Source organism: Drosophila gunungcola (assembly GCF_025200985.1).
Source record: "Drosophila gunungcola strain Sukarami chromosome 3L unlocalized genomic scaffold, Dgunungcola_SK_2 000003F, whole genome shotgun sequence".
NCBI classification, from domain to species: Eukaryota; Metazoa; Arthropoda; class Insecta; order Diptera; family Drosophilidae; genus Drosophila; species Drosophila gunungcola.
Genome location: NW_026453179.1, coordinates 2031268 through 2051652, shown reverse-complemented (window position 1 = coordinate 2051652; position 20385 = coordinate 2031268). Strand labels below are relative to the sequence as shown.

Here is a 20385-nt window from a genome sequence, read left to right as displayed (position 1 = left end):
TAAAAAGAAGATTCCAAGCAAGGAAAAAATTTAATTTTTATTTTAAAATTTTTACTTAAACGATATCATTTGAATAACTGAGGTAATCTTTTGCGATTTTTCAAGCCAAAATAAATCTTTAAAAAATGCTCTATGCAAGAGCAATATGTAATTTTTATAAAATGGTACTTTCATTGTTGGTTATTTGTTGCATCAAGATTCTGCGATTATATTTTTTGCCACTTTTTAATAAATCCATGACCATTATGGTGTCGAAAAATTAAATATTAATTATTAGGAATAATTTCAAAATGAAGACACCCCATCAATGCTGGGTATCACACTTAGAAAACAAAGTAAAGGCACCTTTTCTGCGCTCATAATTAAGGACACAAGCCAACGCATCTCACTAATGGAAGGCGAAAAATATATAAAAATGAAAAGTGAAAGTAAAAGTAAAAATGAAAAATGGAACTTTCGCACATGGCGAATGCGACATGCGATATTTTGTGTTTTTTTCGGGGCCAAGCTGTTGACACTTTTTGGGGCCGCGGCAGACATAATTATAGTACACAGAGGTAGGCCGCTATGACCCTGAAAGCAGGAAGTTCACTTTGTGTCATGCGAGCCCAGTCGGTGACAGCCAGGAGAAGCAGTTGAAAGTGCCGCGTGTCCTGTCCAACGTCATCCTCTGGCGAGCCGGCAGGACACACACTCGTGTGTGTGTGTGTGTGTGTGTGTGTGTGTGTGGCATGGCACATTCATTGACACTTATCGCGTGGGTGGCGCGTTTAATTCACATTTTATTTTCAGTGCCCGTGGCTGCGCGCGTAATTGTTGCTTCCAAGTACGTGGAAAGCCAGGAAACGGATGTAGTCAGTTCGCGTTGGCGCTGCACGGCGGACGTGTGCGCGGTAAATAGTCGCCTTTTCCCAGTGTGTGTGTGTGTGTGTGTGTGGTGGTGTGTTTGCTCGGCTCTTTGCCTGCCATGCAGGACGAGGCAGAGACATCTGGAACAGGAGCTGGTGCTGGAGCTGGAACTGCTGCTCCGGGGCTTAGCAACTCCGACTCGGTGCAGAGCCCGCCGGCCCCAGCTCCCCGACGGCCCAAGCCGGGAATACTCCGCCTGGACATCGGCAAACCGCGACGCTCATCAGGTGGTTCCGTCGATTTCCGCTGCGTGGGCAGCAGCAGCAGCAACGGCAATGGCAACACCAACAGCAACGTGGCCACTGGCGCCAACAGTGAGGTAAGTGAGCATGATTTACGGCCCGCCAGGGAGTGCTTACGATTTGGCCAGGCCAACGACATGGGCCATCGAGTCGGGCCAATGTATCCGTGGAATTGGCCAGGACAGCAGCAGCAGCACCCAGCTGCAGCAATTGCTGCCACCGATGGCCATAAACACCAATCGCACTTAACTGGCGGTCGCTTTTGGCCCGGTCAAGCAATGCAGACAAAGCCAAGAGTTGGCCGTTAAAATCATTTTTAACGCCCACCAGTAGCATGGTGGAAGATTTCTTAAGTGAACGTGAATTTAGGATGCGCTTTTATTGGTTCCAAAAGAAAAATTCTGAAAAAGTAACATTTTTATAAATAATTAAAATTTAGGTCCGTGTTCTCGTCTTCATGGCATGCGAAAAGCGTGCTTAATGTTTTTATTGTTTTGTTCAACAAAATTGTAAAAAAAAATTCCAATTTGTTTAATAAAATTTATTCAAAAACATTAAAGGGGTGGCAAAACCTGTTTTTCATCCTATACAGCAGTAACTATATAAGAATAAATTATAAATTTGTAAGTATTTAATAAAAATTAATTTGTTCATTGAAGTAGTAAACCTAAATTTTGTTATACAAAATTTCTTTTCTACCGCACTAGTTTTGCAAATAAGTACGACAATGAAGACTGAATTTCGTCTGTAACCTAATTGTACAACGCCTTGATTCTTATCAGTCTGGTTGCAAAATGTTCCTAATTAAATTAACTAACTAATAGAGTGGTTTACTAATTCAACTTAAGCCTAATTACTCAATATGGTAAGCTCGAACTTAGCATGCCAAATCTCAGATCACTGGAGAGTTCTGCTTTATGGCAGTTAATAAACAAGTTAAATTACTTGGCTCTCGAAGCAGCAGGTAGCAAATCGCACAGCAAACTTCGCACAAGGGCATCCCAGTGTTCATTAGGCCAGACATGCGACATCCTGACCAAGCCAAAGCCGAGTGGATGCGGTGGACACACCCTGGGCACTCTGCACTCGACCAGTGTGTGTGTGTGTTTGGGAACGGGAGATGGTGTGGGAGTGGGTGTGGGCATGGGTCGAGTGTGTGTCTGGCATAAGGGGGGGCAAACATTTATTTAGTCATAAAGCTGATGCGTAATCTCAACAAGGCAGGCCAATTCGAGTGGGTCAGGAGTTTGTCAGTTGGCACGTTCGAGTTTGTTTGGTTGCGTCGACTACACACAAAATTGCTCTGCCTGGAAGTCAGCTCCAAAAAAAGATGTCGTATTTGAAGTCGGAGACCCAGCAGAGGCACTTCGTCACGCGCAGCAGCTATGAGGGCGCCTGGGATAAGCTGGTGAACGTGATGGACGGATTCGGGAGCTACCGCTATCCGGATGGGAGCGAGTACCGTGGCCGGTTCCACCAGGGCCAGTTCCACGGCTACGGGCATTTGCGGCTGGCCCAGCCGTACCGCTTCACGGTCAAGGGCGAGTTCGAGCACGGTCGGCTGGTGACGGTGGACGACATGTGGTTCTCCGACGGCCTGCATGTCGAGGGCCGGTTCGACGGGATGAGGCTGGAGTGTGATGACTGGGATTACTTGACGCCCGGCGATCGGCGCTATCACAACGAGCGGCGCTATGGCAACAGCCGGTGGGACCCACCGCCTTCATAACGGGCAAAATGCTGCCGCGCGACATCCCGCCGCACTGCTACGACATCGAGGAGGGCCTGTTCAACAGTAAGACCAGCTGGCTGACGGACCGACCCGGTCCCTTCCGCGGCACCATGTATGTGAGCTGCAAGCGGGATGCGGATTGGATCAAGCGAAATTGCCGGAAGGCTCGGACTCCGTACATTAGTGAGCCGTCGGCTAGCTTTTGCCGACGCATCATAGCCAACAACTTGGCCACGGAGCGATCGGAGATGCGCCGCACCGCCATCTATGCGCCCAAAGAGGAGGTGAACCGGGAGCGCTACTACCACAAGCTGACCAAGCAGCGGGGTCATTCGAAGCAGCCGCTGCAGACCGCTTCGCCGCCATCGCCGCCGTCACTGCCAGCGGATGATCCCGCCTTCGAAACGGAGATGTGTGTGCGTGCCTACGCCAGGATGCTGGACAAGCGGCAGCGGGATCAGCAGGAGTACAAGAAGCTTCATCCATTGCGCCAAAATGGAGAGGGTTAAGGGGCCACGCGAATGGACGAGCACCTCGGATGTGCGCAATCCGGAGTCGGGAGGGGCCTCCAGCTGCCAGTCGGAGAGTTTCGGGGAGGAGTCGCTGCCCGTTAACGTTCAGGAGGCCTATCGCTCGGCCCTCACCATGATGCAGAAGCGGCCGGCGGACAACATCAACGTGGTGCAGTCCAATCTGATTCGCCACAATAGCTACATGGACATGACGCGGTCCATCTTTGAGTTGTAGATCTACGTTTTAATTGGTCTGTTCCCAGTTCAAATTTATGTTATCGCCGCTTTGTAGGTCTTATGCCTACGAACTCAGATGTAAATTAAACTTTTGAATGTGATTAATCAACCTTGTAAGCGTAAAATAAAATTCAAACTGTTAATAGTTATGAACCATTTTTTTTAAGTTCACGTTTCGTTTTCGTTTACTTTATTTTCAAGACACAATTTCCAGTTTTTTTGGGTTCACTTTTAGGCCAAAGCTTTGAAGAGCATATACAAAGCATTAAATATACAATCATTGTTTTGTAACCCCGTTTTATTTTAATATTTTGATTGTTCCATAGTTTAATTCAGTCGCAAAAGATTTTTGCAAAGTTAATGTGCAGGTTTGGGGTTTATTTATTTTTTTTTTATTTTTCAACAGTCTTGACCCTTTAGTAGGCGATGCCAGTCCTTTGGCGGATCCAGTCCAGAGCGCTGGTGATCCTGGCGAAGCCAGCCGGCAAGCCCAAGGTGCAGCCGTTGGAGGCCACGAAAGCGGAAATTCCCACCAGAGTGGATCCTTGCTTGGTGACCAGCGGGCTGCCGGCATCGCCATAGCAAGTTGACCTTCCGTTGGGAGTACGGGTGCACAGGATCTGGTCAGAGACCGTGGTGGATCCGTAGAAGGCGACGCACTGGTTGTTGGACATTATCTGGAGGTCCACGCACTGCAGCCAGTCGGTGAGTCCATTGCTGAAGGTCGTGACTCCCCAGCCACAGATACTGGCCCACCAGTTCTCGTAGCGCTGGGATCGATCCCTCAGCGAGGGTAGGACAACCCGGTTGACCCGGTTGCTGAACCCAATCCGGGGAACTCGAACCAGGGCAAGGTGCTGGCTGCCCGTCACATACGCGTTGGTGCCCACTGTAACCGTGAACTGCGCCTCACTCAGCCTGGTGGCTCCAAAGTAAATGGTCACCCCGGAACTGCCCACCAAGCATTGCGACGAAGTGAGGATCCAGGTGTCGCTAATGATGGTGCCACTGCACCATACGTTGCTTCGCCCAAAGGCCATGCCCACCACGTAGGGCGCCTGTCCTTCGTAGGCGGGATTTCCATTGGTGATCACATGATCGGGTTCCTCGGGACCCTTCTCAACTGCCCCTGCGACGGCTACTGCCCATGCCAAGGTAACCACCAACAGCTTCATGATTCCAAACAAAGACTGTTGCTTTTCGGGTTCAGTGAATGGCTTGCTTATATAGTAATTCCATTGGGCGGGTAATTAGGCGGAGTTGGGCTGAGCTGAACATTAGCGCGATTTGTTTGGTTATCTTGGGACTTGAGGAGAGTTACTGATTAAAGCTGGCAGTCTGTTTTTAATAAATATATTTATATACTATGTTAAATGCACAAAAAAGCCACAAAGTCATTATCGAAAAATGGTTAGCAAGTTCCCTTAAAAAAAATATACAAAATATAATACTCAATTTACACAACAGGTTTTTGCAATATAAATTTATTTGCAACTAAATACTTAGCTCTTTATAACTTTTTTTGCATTTCTTAAATATGCAGTTTTGACAAACCACTTACGAAAATTTAATAACTTCAATTTTTGTTATTATTTTAAAACACTAACACTTTATATTTTGTTCATAGTAATTTCTTTTTGAAGTTTTTTAAAGCCTTGCCAAAAAGTGACGTGGTTTTTAACTAGCATATAGCAAGTATACCACTTAATTGCAAATAAATAAATAATTTCCCGTTTATATAGCAAAATTTTTCCTATCAAATTTTGTATTTGCAAATAAAGTTTGCGCATAAACGTAGTATTAAACGATACTTTAGCTCGTCGAATATTCACTCAACACTCACAAGCTTTGTCACACAGACATTATTTTGTAAATTTCTTTTCGTTACACAAAATACCAAAGTTGTTAAAGTGAAAATGACCCAGAGGATACAGTCCAACTCCATAGCGCAAGTCGATATTCTGATGACTGGAGCCAGATATGTTGGTCCCAGCAATGAGTTGGGCATGCAGGAATTCGGGGTCTACTTGTATCCGGATGGCACACGTTACACGGGCGAGTTCCTGAACAATCGTTTCCATGGAAGGGGCACCATTCAAATGGCAGATCCTTCGGGCGTCACCTACGAGGTGACCCACAGAAATGGCAAACTGATGACGATCGATCAGGTGAACTTTAACGATGCTCTGCCCTTGGACTTTGAGATGGTGGATCATCGTTCGCTAAGCTTCGAGTCCTGGCCATATTGCACTGCGGAGGATCGTCGCTTCTACCAGGAAACTAAGGAACCCCTGCAGGCTGTTGGCCCGACAAAGTTCAAGACCAAAGACGGACCCAATCCCCTTGTTTTGGGACGCAATATTTTCGACCTGGGCTTCGGGCTGATGGGCAATCGAGGCTTCATGCTGGACACGAAGACGTTCAGCCATCAGCGTTCCTACATGGCCTGTCGGGAGGCTCGTCGCTGGGCCCGGGAGAACTGTGCCCATGGACCGCTGTGGAATCGCCACCACAAACGGGAGGTCAAGGCGCGGTTTGCCCGCCAGATCATCCAGAACAATCGGGAGAATGCTGGCGGCAACCGCAAACACTTCATGCCCGACCTGCACGTCTGCCATCGATCCTCCAGCCTGGACAGCTTCGGATCGGCACGCCTCCACCTGGCCAGCACCACGGACACCAACTCCTCGGAGTTGCAGGCCATGAAGATGCATCGTCACGAGTTCCGCAACCAGTTGAGGCGATCGAGGAGCGAGAGCCACGTTTGCCGCATCAATTGAGGATTCGATTTTCGGTTCTACTTTCTATGTGACTCAAAATATACATATATATTGTGTTTAGTTGACCCACATTCTGGTCGGCGGCCAACGCCTTTGTACATGTTAGGGCCAAAGATTTATGGCGAAATCGCGAAAACTGCAGCCGAACATGGAAAGCCACTTAGGCCTACTGTGAAAGGCGTGGGTGTTTTTTTTTTTTTTTTTTTTTTTTTTTTGGGTCATCCCAATCTATGGCGGCATTGAACTTTGGCTTCAGTTAACCTGGTCTTGGATTTAGGCCTAGGCCACTGGCACAGCGGGTAATGAACCCATAATCGCCGGGCATTAGGCATTAGGCATTATGCTACACGTGCGCGGTGGCCGAGAGATAAATTTGATGTTAATTAAAGCCAGCCGAGGACTCCATTTAATTAAAAGGGACGAAAGTGAAATCAGAGAAAGCGAAAAGGGAAAGCGAAACTGAAACAGAAACAGAAAACATGGCAGAGAGAGAGAGAGTGCCAAAACATATTTCAATAGTGGGCGCTCCCCTGACACACAAAAATGGGGGGGGAAAACCGTAGAATTTCGCGATTTTCCTTTATCAACCCTTGCATGTTTGATTTTCATTTACATGGCCAGGCCAAGAATACAAGGTGACTCAATATGTCCAGCGCTATACACACACATTCCGAGGCACTCAAACGCCCACACTCACACACACTCAAACACTCACACTCGCCCAAGGCACCATCTAAATGGTCATTCGAAGTCCTGGCTGGTTACGCCCGGATACGGCGTTGTTATCACATGCCGCTGGCGATTTTTACACTCATTCGTCTTCGTTCTAACTGGGCGAGGAAGTCAGTGAAGCCAGTGGGCCAGCGGGTCTTGTTTCCCTCCGTCCTTTTAAATTCCTTGGCTTTACTCGATGTCCGGGTGTGTGTGTGTGTATGTGTGGGTTTTGGGCACGTTTTGGCTTTGATAAGTTGCCCACTGGGTGGGTCGGATGGTCCTCCCTCTGTCCGTTCTTCATTCATATTCATTCATTATTAGAAAAATTTAACTTTCGCTCGCTGTGGCCAGCTCGTTCCACCTGTCTGTGTGAGGTCCTTGCTGGTGATGGTGATGGCGATGGCGATGGCGATGGCGATGGCAATAGCGATGATGGTCTTTTGCGCCTTGCTGTTCTGGTCAGCCAGCTAAGCCGTTCAGTCTGCGCACAAGGCTGCTCCAAAGCGCTACGGCGGCTAACTGGCTAAATCAGGAGTACAAAATCAGTGACTTGTCCATTAGAGGCACTTTCTTTGAGAGGAGATACAGCTAAGAGCCACTCATAAATCTAAAATAATTACAAGTGTAATAAATAAATGAGCAATTTAGAGTGAAAGTTTCTCTGCACGCAAAGAGTGGCAGTGTGATTGGAGTAATTAGCTGGCCCGGTACAGCACTTGGAAATAAGTTGAGTTAAGCTTTCGCCATCAATTCGTAGAACAACTCGGGAGTCACCTCGCCCCACCAACTGTCTGTGACCTGGGCACCGCCATGCGACTTGAATAGAGGTGGCTGGCAAATGCAGAGCAGCGCCGATGCCAAGAGGGAATTCTACAAAGGACAAAGGGGCAGAAGGTAAGTGGCCTCAGCCTCAGCGCAAAATATAATTTAAGACCATGGAACTTGCTTGCTACCTTGCTCTCTGCTTTCTTATTCATTTACATTTAAGAGCTGCATCACAGGAGGACCATAGATCTTACGAACTGAACGGTATGCCCAGCCACTCTAAGAAAACTTTGAGCTTGCCTTTGAATTTGAAAGGAGAAAGGGAAACTATAGAAAAATTAACGTTCCACTGAAATCAGAGCCTTTGTAGTAAAAATATAAAAAATATTTAACTGTAATATGAAAACATTATAAAGAAATTATTTTTACTATACCCTTTTTGGTTTTTTTTTTTTAAAGATTGTGAAATTGATTATGTAATTTTTAAATTGCTTTAATTTAAATTATTTTGTAATACATTTAAGTAAGACATTGAATTTTATATTCTTGTCAATATTGTTTCATAATGTTATTATTTGATAAAATTTTAATCTATTTGTTTTGTCTTTAAATGGCTAAAATTTGATTTCATTTAGAATCCGAACTCTAGCATTATAGTTTCCATACAGTGATAACTTAAAAGCGATATTAAATTTATGGATACAACTTAAATGGTTGGATTTCTATTTTTACAATTTTTAGTACCTTAAGAATTATTTATTTATTTATATTTAATTTGTGTCACCTTTTCTTACCATTTCTATTAAAATATTTTTAAGTTTGTTTTGGGCAATAAGCAATTAAGAGAAAACTTTTAAATTTTAAATAAAAGAACGAGATGTTGAGTTTTTTGCATTTACGTAAGAATTTTTTTTAAATTCAAGGGAAGTTTATTTGGATTCATGTTTATTTTTTCAAGCCCAAGTTAATTATTCTTATACAACTTTTAATACCTTAAGAATTATTTAAATCTTTTAAAACCCAACTTTTTTTAATTATACTGTTCTGTGAGTGTATAACCCTCTTCCTCCTCCTCTATACAGACTTTCCATTGCAAAACCAAAGCAGCGACGCCGAGAGCAGCCACCACGAGCCCCACTTCGTCCAGCATCCGCCAGGGATTGGATTCGAGAATGGCGGTGGCGGCAGTGGAGGCGGCGACGTTGATGTTGATGTCGACGACGAGGAGGACTACTCAATTTCCGTATCGGCAATAATGCAGAGACGTGCCAGTGTGCGCGGATATCGGGGCAAGCGCGGCAGCCGCAGTTCGCGACGGGCATCCAGTCCCATGGATCACGTGCTGGATAGTGTGGAGCGGCGACGCTCCAGCGTCTATACGACAAGTTCAGGCAAGTGCATGTGCGGGCCCCATAAGTGTCCCAAACAGATTTCGCTTAGTTAACGAGCGGACGAGCACACGAGATGGAGATGGGGTCCTCTAGTGGCAGCTAATCAACGTCTGGGGGCCTGTTTTCCGTAATTTTTCATGCTACGTGCGGCACGTTTCGTGGCGCATACTGGGCGTATGTGTAATCTCTTTTGACTTTGGCTTTGCTTTCGTTTTTCGACTTTCGTTTTTCGTCTAAAAACACAGAGGAGGGCACCAATCAGGAGTCCACGCAAGAGCAAATCTTTGAGAACATCCGCCTGCACAAGGAGGTCATACAGTCGGTGAAGCTACAGCCATGGCCCATCCGCAAGAAGCTCAAGTTGGTGCGGCAGGTGGGTGCAAATGCCATGGCTTTAAGATGGGCGTGGAATTGGTTGGTGGATGGAGGATGGTGGATGGTGGTGGGTGGACTGGAGGTGGCCCCAAAAAACTGGGCGCGTTCGTTTTCACGCCGCTTGTCAGGTCGTTGAAAATGTTACGACCCCCGAACACTCATCAAATCCTGAACTGAGCCAAACTTTTCGATTTCATTCACACCACAAACACACACTCACACCCACACTCTTTATCTCCCATCTTGCGCTACGCCCTGGCATTTTTAATGATGTTTGGACTTTCGGATCTGGTCCTTGGATGGATGTGTTGACAGGCCAAAACATATGTGGCACGCCACGAGGGAGCGCTCCAGGAGCGATTCGCCATGTCACGCAGCACCCGGGACTTGTGGGCGAGGTTTAAAATTTTAATGGCGGCAGTAAGTGAATTTTAGTACACGCTTACCTCTTTTTTCTTTTTCTTTTTCTTTTTCTTTTTGCACAGCCCCAGCATTGGGCCCCAAGGCGAACGCCCTGAGGCAATGCAAAAAATATTTATGTTTACACAATTTATTGACCACTTTCCGGCCGGTACGGACATTCAATAAATCTGCACTCGCATAATTCACGGAGTTATGTGTGCTTGGGTGCCCGGCATTTCGCCGGCTGCGGGGGGAAAACCAATTAAACTACGAACTTGCAGTCTGCAGTTCCTCCGAGACATAACTCATCGGGTAAATCCTTTTCCCATCCCGTTCATATAGAGATGGCGGCACTGGAAGCGGGAGACGACCAGCTTCCTTACCGTCCTCATTCCCTGGGAGCTGCGCATCAAGGAAATCGAATCGCACTTTGGGTCCGGCGTGGCCTCCTACTTTACATTCCTTCGCTGGCTCATGTGGGTCAATATCATGATTGCCATTCCGCTGGTCGCCTTTGTCATTGGCCCGGAGGTGAGTGTCCTCCGAAGTAGCCAATTTGTTTTTTCCCATTTACGTTTCCGCTTGGCTCTGATCCAGTACTTTGCCACCAAACACGGCGAAACGGATCCGAGGAAGAGGATGTCAGACCCGGAGGCGCGAGTGGCCGGCAACCTTTTCACTTTCTGGGAGTTCGAAGGATACCTGAAATATTCACCAATGTTTTACGGGTAAGATTCTTTGACCCCTGAAGCCACTAACATTTCAGTTTTACTTAAGGAAGCTTACCAAATTTTATCATAATGTTATACAGTCGAAAATTGAAATCACATTTTCATTCTTCAGTTTTGTCTTTGATTTTGCATCTTATGTTTGAAAGAAAATTAAAATTTTTAAATTTTTACAGAGTCTAAAAAGTTATTCAAAAATCAATACAAAATATTTATTTTATGAATTTTTTTTTGGCACTAGAAGACGATACGTATTCATCATTTGAGACATTTTTCCCAAAAATGTTTTATATATTTTATTTGTTTTTTTTTTTACTTAGATTAAATAAATAAATACCAGAACTGTTAGGACCAAATAAAAATGCAAAAATGATTAAAAAAGCCTTATTAAATATATTTAAATGCTTTTAGGCCTGCAGAGTTATAATGTGCCCCTGTTTGAATAAAGATAAAAATGTTTGCCTTTTTAACGGAGTGGGCTTACAAAGATATTATATTTTTCTGAAATTATTTCTTTGTAATTCAGAGCTGGGGAATGAGAATTATATTAATTGCTGGCAATATCTATATACCACTTTTTCCCTTGTTGTCTTTCCCTAGATACTATTCAAGCACATCCGGCATTAGCACGTCCGGATATAAGCTGCCGTTAGCCTATTTCCTCACCGCCGTTCTGGTCTACATATACAGCTTTGTGGCCACGCTAAGAAAGTGAGTAAATAAGGGTTCCTAGGGGGTCATGGGTCCCAATGTGCTGGTGTTGGGCAGGCACTTCATTAAATCCCTGGTCATCGAAGCCGCAAAAAGCAAACTAAATGTCAGAACGCTCGTTAATTAATTAAACAACTCTGAAGCGCTGATTAAATAATACAAATCTTGGCGCGAGGCGTGTCTCGGGGGTCGAATACAAAAAACAAAAACTTTCGACCCTTCGGAAGGCGAAAAGCATTGGCCATTATGATTTACGCACGCACACGGCCACAGACACGTGCAAAAGGGGCGGGGCGGGGCGGTGCGGGAATGGGGCAGGGAAACGGAAACGGAAATGGAAACGGCAAAACGCCATTTTGACCGTTGGGCGGCTCGCTTTAATGGCTTTGTCGGCATTATGTTGATTTCGTAATTGAACAAAGTAGCAATGTCAACAGTGAGCAGCCGGCACTGACCTTTCCGCTGCCCACTTTTGCCCCAGCACGTGCTCGGCGTACGTGAATTATTCCAATCGCCACGCTATCTGTGTTTCAAAGCGGGGATTGTCGGGATTTGGGCACAAATTATGGCCTGTTAGGAGACGGAGGCAGTGGCTAAAAACTTTTCTCGATTTGTCGACAGAATGGCGGAAAACTCGCGCAATTCGAAACTTTCCTCGAAGGACGACGAGTGCGTCTTCTCGTGGAAGCTCTTTACCGGCTGGGACTTTATGATTGGTAAGTGGCTAGTGCCATTCGAGTTGGAGCCGCAGTCACAACTTTTGCATCTCCCACAGGACACGCGGAGACGGCCCACAATCGCATCGCATCCGTGGTGGTGGGCTTCAAGGAGGCCCTGCTCGAGGAGGCCGAGAAGAAGAAGGATAATCGCAAGTAAGTCGCGGCCAACTGCAGCTATTTACTTACCATAATCGATGCGCCGTGTCCTTTCAGCTGGCGGGTGATACTCCAGAGGATACTGGTCAATATCCTGGTGATGGGACTGCTGGGTTTGTCGGGGGCCACAGTTGTCCTGCTGGTCAATCAGTAAGTGGTTTGCTGATAATCTGAAATAAAATGCAATGAATAAATCATAACTTACATTTAAGCATAAGAATTAAACTGTTCTCTTTAAAGTACCCTTCTTTTTTTTACTCTTTTACTTTTACTTTTCGACATATTTTTTTGTGCTGCGGTTTTAAATGAACTTGAGCTTATTTCAACTTGATATTAAATATTTAACTTAAATATTCACTCCATTATATTGCCTTTTTTAATGTATTGAAGCTTAAAAAACAGATAAAGCATTCTTTTAACACGATGTTAAATATTTACGTGAAATCCTTACCCTTGATTTGGGTTTCTCCCATTTTAATGTATTCCTTTCTGTGTAATCCCTTTGGTTTAAAGCTCCGAGGATTTGGCCAAGCACGACAACTGGCTCAGTCGCAATGCGGTGAACGTGACCATGACCCTGCTCTCCTTCTTCCTGCCCATGATATTCGAGGCACTGGGTCTGTTTGAGAACTGGCATCCCAGGCAGCAGCTGCGATTGCAATTGGCACGGTGAGTTTAAGAGTACTAATAACAAGTAATTGGTGAAAAGCAAATATCTCCTACTCTTCAGCATTATGATCCTGAACATGCTAAATTTGTATTCGCTGATGTTCTCCTTCATCTACAAGATCAACAGCAAGGAGAAACCGCTGCAGATGCTAAAGATGGAAAACGAAACGAATACCATGGAGCTGAGAAATCTGCTGAGTTCAATAGAGGCCTTAAAGGCCATGACCCCGTCTCCTTCCCTGTTTAGTGAGACTACATCGGATGGTCTGTTTGATGAGAATAATGGCAGCACCACCGATGGCATATTTTCGACCACAGCCGCTGCCGCTTTGATCTCCACCACCGTGCAGCGTCTCAAGTGCTATAACATGACTGTGAAATGCTCAAAACCACGCACCATCTTCAATGCTAAGAACTTGGCCACCACTCTGATGGTTTTCAATCTGACCACGCCAGCCATGGTGCCCACCTTGCCCACAACATTGCCCTCCACAATACCTTCGACTCTGAGAACTTGGACAACCACGAAGGCAACCACACCCACAACAACTTCACCCTGGACCACTTTACCGCCCTTGACAACAACCAGTGAGGCAACCACAACGACTGAAAGAGCCACTATAGCCACAGCAGCACCCACAACAGCTACTATACTAACAACCACTGCCGAAATGAATAATGTAATTTTCAATACTACAACCCCATTAGCTAAAGTCTCACCAACACATAATAATATTCCAAATTCAACAACTACAACTGCGATTCATAACTCAACAACAACTATTGGTGTTTCTGACTCATCAACTACTATTGCAACTCCAAACTCAACAACTAATACTACAGTTCCAAACTCAACAACTAATACTGCAATTCCAAACTCAACAACTAATAATTCGATTCCAAACTCAACAATTACCACTGCTGTTCCAAACTCAACAACCAATATTCCAGCTCCAAACTCATCAACTAATATGGCAACTTCGAGCTACGATTTTGCCAACCAGCAGCACCACAAAATTAACTTCCACTACAAGCACCACCGAAAAACCCAAGTCAGACGATAACCTTTTCTACACCACTGGAGAGGATGAGGGCTCCTATGACTATGGCAGTGATGAGCCAAACGCTTCCGCCTCAGATGCAACATCAGATGCTCCGGAAAATAGCAACTACTCCGATATAACAGATTACTCTTCGGCACCCTCTGATACAGAAGATTTCGATGAGCAGGAGAGTACTGACCAGGTGAACGATCCATTAGCCAAAGTTTTGGAGCAAGTGGATGAAGAGGAGTCGAAGAGCCGCCGAAAAAGGGCAGTGGGTGATCCACATTTCTGGCGCTCTAGTAAGTACAGCAGACGACATCGCAATGATTCGGCGGTAACAGCTAGCCAGGCGGGGGAAACCACTGAGGCGGGTAGTGCCACGCCCAGTCGGTGGCCCAATTATTGGCCACCCTATAGACCAACCACTCCGAGCACCACTACAACAAAAAGGCCGCTAACTGGGATTCTCAGCAAAGAGGAGTGGGAAAATCGCAGGCGACTTAGAAATAGGCAAACCACTTCCACAAGTACTAGTACGACAACAACAACAACGACTAGAAGACCCTGGAGAAGACTTCCAACCACAAGCACCACCGAAGAGGATGTATTTACCACCGAATCGACGAGTTCAGAAAGCACCACCTTCGAAAGCAGCAGTAGTAGTAGCAGCAGCAGCTCCACCACAGAAGAAGATGAATTCTCCTCCACGGAGGGATCAGTCAAGACCACCTACTACATAGGCAATGTGGATTTATCGGAGTTCGGGAGTACCAGCTATTACGACGAGGACAGCGAGTCCCTGGAGGAGTGTGTGATTACCATTTGCCCCAAAGGAGACGACATCTTCGGCAGCACCACCGAAAGCGCGGATGGCACCACCCCAAGCGGCGACTCCAAGCAGCTAACCACCGTGAAACTCACGCCGCTGGAGCAGAAGCAAAAGCGACTGAAGGAGGTTCAGCTGGCGATTAAGAAGATACAAACCAATTTGACTACCATGTGCTGGGAAACCTCGCTGGGCCAGGAGCTCTCCAAAGTCATCGTCTTCGACGGGGTGAGTGCGGTTCAGATGGTTCAACATGGGATGCCGCAGTTTAAAAGCAAATTTATCACCATGAGCTGCTATCAATTTCCCTGGCCTTCCAGCTCGGAAGCTCTCTACTCTCTACTGGCTCTGCATCAAAATCTATTTAGCCTTAAATATGATTGAACTCAAAAGGGAGTAGTAGCTGGGCTGGGCGTGAAAGCCCGTTTAGCTAAATTGTCCGGAAAATTTAACACAAAATTTGTCTTCCGCTTCTGCACTGTACACTCTTTGTCTGCCTTGTTTTTTTTTTTAATCTAACTTTTCTTTTCTGGGTCATGGGGATTTTGAAAATCAAATTTTTGCGCTCGTCTAGCAAACCAAAATCCACTTGACTTAAAAGGCCAAGCGATTCGAAAGAGAAAAGGCGAAATGGAAGCGAACGAAAAGGCATTTTATCATAATAATCGCTCTCGGGAGTCCTTTTCGACTGAAGTGAAACGCAGCTGGTAGCCGGAACAGGAACTTCGATTTGCAGTCAAAAATTTACATAAGCCATAAGCATGGCTGTGAACTTTGGCCCCCCAAATGACAACTTTTGTTTGGCCATTTGCCACGTCGAGTGTCGTCGATTGGCATCCCCATTGGGCTGCGAACTTTCAGTCTAATCGTAAACAAATTCATGGCATTGCCAAAGTTTTCAAGGTCAGTCGGGATGCTCCTGAGATAAAAGACACGGTGTAGATATCCGGCCAAGTCAATAACCCTATTGGTCGTAGACAACCGCTTAGACTTTTCAAAGGCATCTCAATCTGGGGATTACTTGCCCTTTTATTTCGTACTTAACATTTGTCCGACATTCGTGTAAACTGTTTGTAGGCCGCTGGCCAAAAATGCCGAAATTCCCGAAAAAAAATGAAAAAAGAGACATGGGTCTTGTGCCCAATTTGATTATGCCCCCCGATCATGGCGTACATAATCTCTATTAAACGATTTAAGCACATAAATTAGGCAAGTTACGGGCCGGGGCTTAAACGCATTTATGCTATACGCATAACAAAATCCAGGCACTGGCAATGGGGAATTGAGTTTGGTCATGTGCGGTTGGGGTTTTGCAACCGGTATCCACATCTACATCCACATCTCCGACTCGTTCGGTTTTCGATTCAAACTTGGGGGCACGTGTTCGTGCATGAATTTGGACCGCAGAGTCGTAAACTAGGAGTCACAAGTGGTAACAACAGAGATGCAACGTTACGTGTGGCAACTTTTAAGTGCCATCATCCTGCTACCAAGTTCATTACAAGGCGCTTATTAAACCCCTCTTTTCCACCTTTCCACCTCCCCCAACTTATGTCATCCCCATAAAGCTGATGTCCATTGTGGCGCCCCTGTGCATTGACTTTCTGCGCGCCCTGTTCGTCCGGTATGTCAATCAAAACTGGTGCTGGGACATGGAGAAGACCTTTCCCCAGGTGAGAATACTAGGATAATAGGACACTAGGGCACTCTATTCGGCGTTGCGCCGTGACTAATGCGAGGCTTTGTTTTCGTTCGTTCGCCGTAACAGTACGGCGACTTCAAGATAGCCGAGAACATCCTGACGTTGATTAATAACCAGGGCCAGGTGTGGATGGGCATATTCTTCTCGCCGGGCCTGGTGCTCATCAACCTGGTCAAATTGATGATCATGATGTACTTCCGTTCGTGGATAGTGCTCACCTGCAATGTGCCCCACGAGGTGGTCTTCAAGTGAGTGGTTATGAGCTCATCCGGCGATGGTTGCTCGTTGTAATCGCCAATCTTTGCAGGGCCTCCAAATCGAACAACTTCTACCTATCGCTGCTGTTGACCATGCTGTTCCTTTGTGTCCTGCCCGTGGGATATGCCATTGTCTGGCTGCGTCCCTCCTGGCACTGTGGACCCTTCTCGGAGTACAACCGGATAGCTGAGTTTATCACCAACACAACGAGAAATGCTCTGCCAAAGTGAGTTCTTAAAACAAGTGAGATGGTGTATAATCATGATTGAAACTTTGCAGACAACTGCATGAGCCCTTGGACTACATGACCTCCTCGAGCACTGTGATTCCCCTGCTGCTGCTGCTCATCCTCATCATCTACTACCTGGTCTCCCTGACCGGAGCTCTGCGCGAGGCCAATCAGGACTTGCGGACTCAACTCCAGAAGGAGCGCGAGGAGGAGCGCAAGAAGATCTTCAAGGTGCCGGAGGTCAAGCAGGCAGAACCCACGGCCACCACGTTGACAAACCGCTGGCGCAAAGTCCTGGAGGCCAGCTCTCCGGTTACGCCCACCCAAGCGCCAGATTTCGACACGGAGGAGTACAAGAATCAGGCCCGGAAAGGTAAGTCAGAGAGATTATCGCTGGTTCACAAGTTTCATTTGTTTCGTTGCCATTCAGAGCTAATCTCACGCATCATGAAGAAGGCGCTGCGCAAGGGCTCGGCCACCTCCGACGAGGACTCGTTTGTGCGGCGGGACGATGACGACACGGACACCGAGCACCAGGATTCGCTGCCCCATGACGAGGAGGCTAAGGACAAGCGGTTCGGCCTGTCGCGATTGCAGCAGATCCGGCGCACCCGCAAGCCCTCGCTGGTGGACATCGTGCAGATTGCCAAGCAGGAGCGGGCCCGCACTGGATCCATAGTGGCCGGGACTAGCTCTGCGGGACCAACCGGCAATTTCCCTTTAAAGGAAACCCATCCCAAGAGTCGCTTTAAGGTGGAGAAGCACGAGCGCAAGGATAGGGGCAGCATGAAGGAGAAAAAGGACACCAAACACAAGCAGCCACAGCCACAGCCGCATCCACATCCACATTCACATCCGCCACCCTATGAATCGCCCAAGGACAATGAACATGATCCGGATACAAATTCAAGGATTGTCAACGAGCGCCGCGCCAGTTTGCTAAGGCGAAACCAGAAGCAGGCGGAGGAGGAGCCCACCACCCCAGAACTCCCGCCGCAAACACCCACTTCGAGAGACAAGGAAGCGGAGCCGAGTGCCGAGGAATCCAGACCAGAAACTCCCCCGCTGGCCAAGAGCAAATTCCACATAGTTGACGAAAAGAGGCCGCCGCAGGAGGTCGAAGACAAGCCCCTGCCGCCGGCCAAGGAAAGTGAAAGTGGCCGAGGAGGAAGCCTGGGCAAGTTCAAGTTTCGCAAGAACAAATTCAAGTCAAATAGTGCGGTGGCCAAGCCAGAGCCCGAAGTTTTCAAGTTCGATGAGCGCTGTGCGGAGAAGAGCACGGATGTGCCCGCAACTCTCGCTGCGGAGCACCTGCACAGCGAGCTATCCGGCGGGGAGGAGCCGGATCGGAGTTTGCCCTCGCCCACGCCCAGCCAAGGTCAGGGTCAGGGTCAAGGTCACCACCAGCGGCAGCTGTCTGTCCTGTCGCGACAGGGACGCAAAAAGATAGGCAACCTGCTAGCCCTGGTTCGCGAGGCAGTGAATCTGAAAAAAGACGATGCAGAGCAGGGATCGGATGAGTCTCCGGGCCCGACCACGCCCACTTACCTGGCCTACACACCGCCACCACCCCCATCAGTATTGTCCAGTGTGTCCAGTTCGACGGCCCTGGAAATGCCACCCACTCCAGAGCCGGAATCGCCCACGCCCAGTGCGCCACTGCATTTCGGCAGTAGCACTTCCTCTCGTCCGCCCACCAAGCCACCCAAGCCACCCAAGCCACCAGTGGTGCCCGCATCGGCCACTGCGCCCACGGCCACCATGGACGATCTGGAGGAACTGGACATGCCCGGACCCATCACGTTCCCCAAGCGAAGCGATTCCCATCGACGACGCACCATGCGGCAGGACTCGCAGAGTTCCATTTGGTCGGATAACATACCCACCATTACGATTAGCACCACCGGCAGCGATGAGTGCATTGTGGACGCAGCTACTCCCCAAAATGGACTGCCCGAGTCGCGAAGTACTTCGCCGGGACCCACGGTCAATATTATAAAGATTGACATTGAGAAGGAGCAGGGACAATGATAAGCCTGCTGAAGAAGTGCCTTCAACGCCAGATTGTCTTCTTAATTAAAAAAATTAGCATTCTTCCTACTCTAACTAACTGTTTAGCTTGAATCTTGTTCTCTAGCATTTTTGAAAAATCTCTCGGTCTATAAAACATAATGATATTTCATATATTAGTTTATTTCCATAAGAAACTATTATAATAAACCATTCTATATTGCACAAAATCTAAACGTGTATTTATTCCCAGGACTTGTTGTAATTAATTATTTAAATCTTGATATTAATAACACTTTTATGATATTATTTTAATTTAAGTTGATTTGAAAGTTTAAATACGCGCCAACAATAGTGTTGGCTAATTATTTTGCAAGCAGTGCAAGCAGTATATTGGCAGTTCCAAAAATGGCCTCGTTGTGTTGGCGCCACTCGCTTTGAATTAATATTTTATTTTCAAAAGAAATTCAAATGTTTTTTTTAAAGTAATATTAACGCAAAAGGTTTAAAACAAAACATAATAATAATTAAACAAAAAAACTCAAGTCAGTTTAAAAAATTAATTTCTATTAAATACGCTGTTAATATTTGAATTAACTTTTACTTTCAAATGAAATTGAAATCATTTTCTCAAAACAAAAAAAAAATTAATACTGTGGTAATGTTATATCCCTGCTCCCAATTTATGATATAAATATATATAAATTTACACAGAGCTTGCAAAATTTTGTTTTTGTGTTATGAAATATTTTGAATTTAATTTAGAAACCCCAATTATACCACGAAAGGTTCTGAGATTGCTTTTATATGATTTCATTAATGAAATTGAAAGTGCGGCAACGATTGTGGTACATCAACCTCCTTATCAGCGGTGCCAGCGATAACCTGCTAACTCCAATAACTACAAACTAAGCGAAAAGTAGAGCAGAGAGCAGCTTCCGAGCCAGATACCGTGGCGTTTTTTTTTGTTTCAAGACGGATCTTTTCAGACGAACGCTGTTTAAATTTTTGCCCGCCTAAATGAGCAATTAGTGGAATTCGTACGAAGAGCGAGGCAATCAAACCGCAGTACTCCAATGAGGCAGACTTTCGTGACTGGAGAGCTTTGCTTAGTCCAACTCCCGGGCACGAAACACTCCAACCAGATCCGTCTGCCACTCTCTCGCAATTCAATTGCAGATACAATACACTATGCCGCGGCAGCAGATACAGATACTGAGCGCAGAGTTTCACTCAACGAGCGATCGGATCGGACCGCTGGGCCTGGCATTC

General features: G+C 46.4%; 4 protein-coding genes across 5 annotated transcripts; 3 read left to right on the top strand and 1 right to left on the bottom strand.

Annotated features, from left to right (window-relative positions):
• Positions 1-301: 301 nt before the first annotated feature.
• On the top strand, positions 302-19333 carry LOC128258293 (transmembrane channel-like protein). 2 transcript variants are annotated; one of them, XM_052989846.1, is made up of 20 exons: positions 302-1228; positions 7884-8020; positions 8115-8155; positions 8974-9282; positions 9528-9655; positions 9973-10077; positions 10402-10590; positions 10657-10787; positions 11388-11498; positions 12120-12214; positions 12274-12370; positions 12431-12523; positions 12887-13042; positions 13104-13722; positions 13994-15142; positions 16483-16587; positions 16683-16864; positions 16924-17100; positions 17154-17476; positions 17534-19333. In XM_052989846.1, exons 1-20 carry the CDS (start codon positions 968-970, stop codon positions 19132-19134), a joined length of 6009 nt encoding a protein of 2002 aa, XP_052845806.1. In that variant the 5' UTR covers positions 302-967; the 3' UTR covers positions 19135-19333. The 2 variants fall into 2 exon arrangements, with proteins under 2 accessions (XP_052845806.1, XP_052845807.1); XM_052989847.1 differs by having other exon boundaries at positions 13104-13828; positions 14028-15142.
• On the top strand, positions 2371-3785 carry LOC128258294 (uncharacterized). The gene is given in 3 exon segments (XM_052989848.1): positions 2371-2848; positions 2851-3368; positions 3370-3785. Coding segments are annotated over 3 exon segments (1146 nt in total). The 5' UTR covers positions 2371-2481; the 3' UTR covers positions 3631-3785.
• On the bottom strand, positions 3990-4852 carry LOC128258296 (serine protease 1). The gene has a single exon (XM_052989851.1). It carries the CDS (start codon positions 4805-4807, stop codon positions 4049-4051), a length of 759 nt encoding a protein of 252 aa, XP_052845811.1. The 5' UTR covers positions 4808-4852; the 3' UTR covers positions 3990-4048.
• Positions 5424-6477, top strand: LOC128258295 (MORN repeat-containing protein 5). The gene has a single exon (XM_052989849.1). It carries the CDS (start codon positions 5549-5551, stop codon positions 6410-6412), a length of 864 nt encoding a protein of 287 aa, XP_052845809.1. The 5' UTR covers positions 5424-5548; the 3' UTR covers positions 6413-6477.
• Positions 19334-20385: the final 1052 nt, after the last annotated feature.

What these genes read in the sequence shown, in the direction of transcription:
- LOC128258293 (XM_052989847.1), top strand. Translation starts at nt 968, where the DNA reads ATGCAGGACGAGGCAGAGACATCTGGAACAGGAGCTGGTGCTGGAGCT. An exon ending in CTGCGATTGCAATTGGCACG is followed by an intron (nt 13,043 to 13,103) that starts GTGAGTTTAAGA and finishes CCTACTCTTCAG; the next exon opens with CATTATGATCCTGAACATGC. An exon ending in CAAGAATCAGGCCCGGAAAG is followed by an intron (nt 17,477 to 17,533) that starts GTAAGTCAGAGA and finishes GTTGCCATTCAG; the next exon opens with AGCTAATCTCACGCATCATG.
- LOC128258296 (XM_052989851.1), bottom strand. Translation starts at nt 4,807, where the DNA reads ATGAAGCTGTTGGTGGTTACCTTGGCATGGGCAGTAGCCGTCGCAGGG.
- LOC128258295 (XM_052989849.1), top strand. Translation starts at nt 5,549, where the DNA reads ATGACCCAGAGGATACAGTCCAACTCCATAGCGCAAGTCGATATTCTG.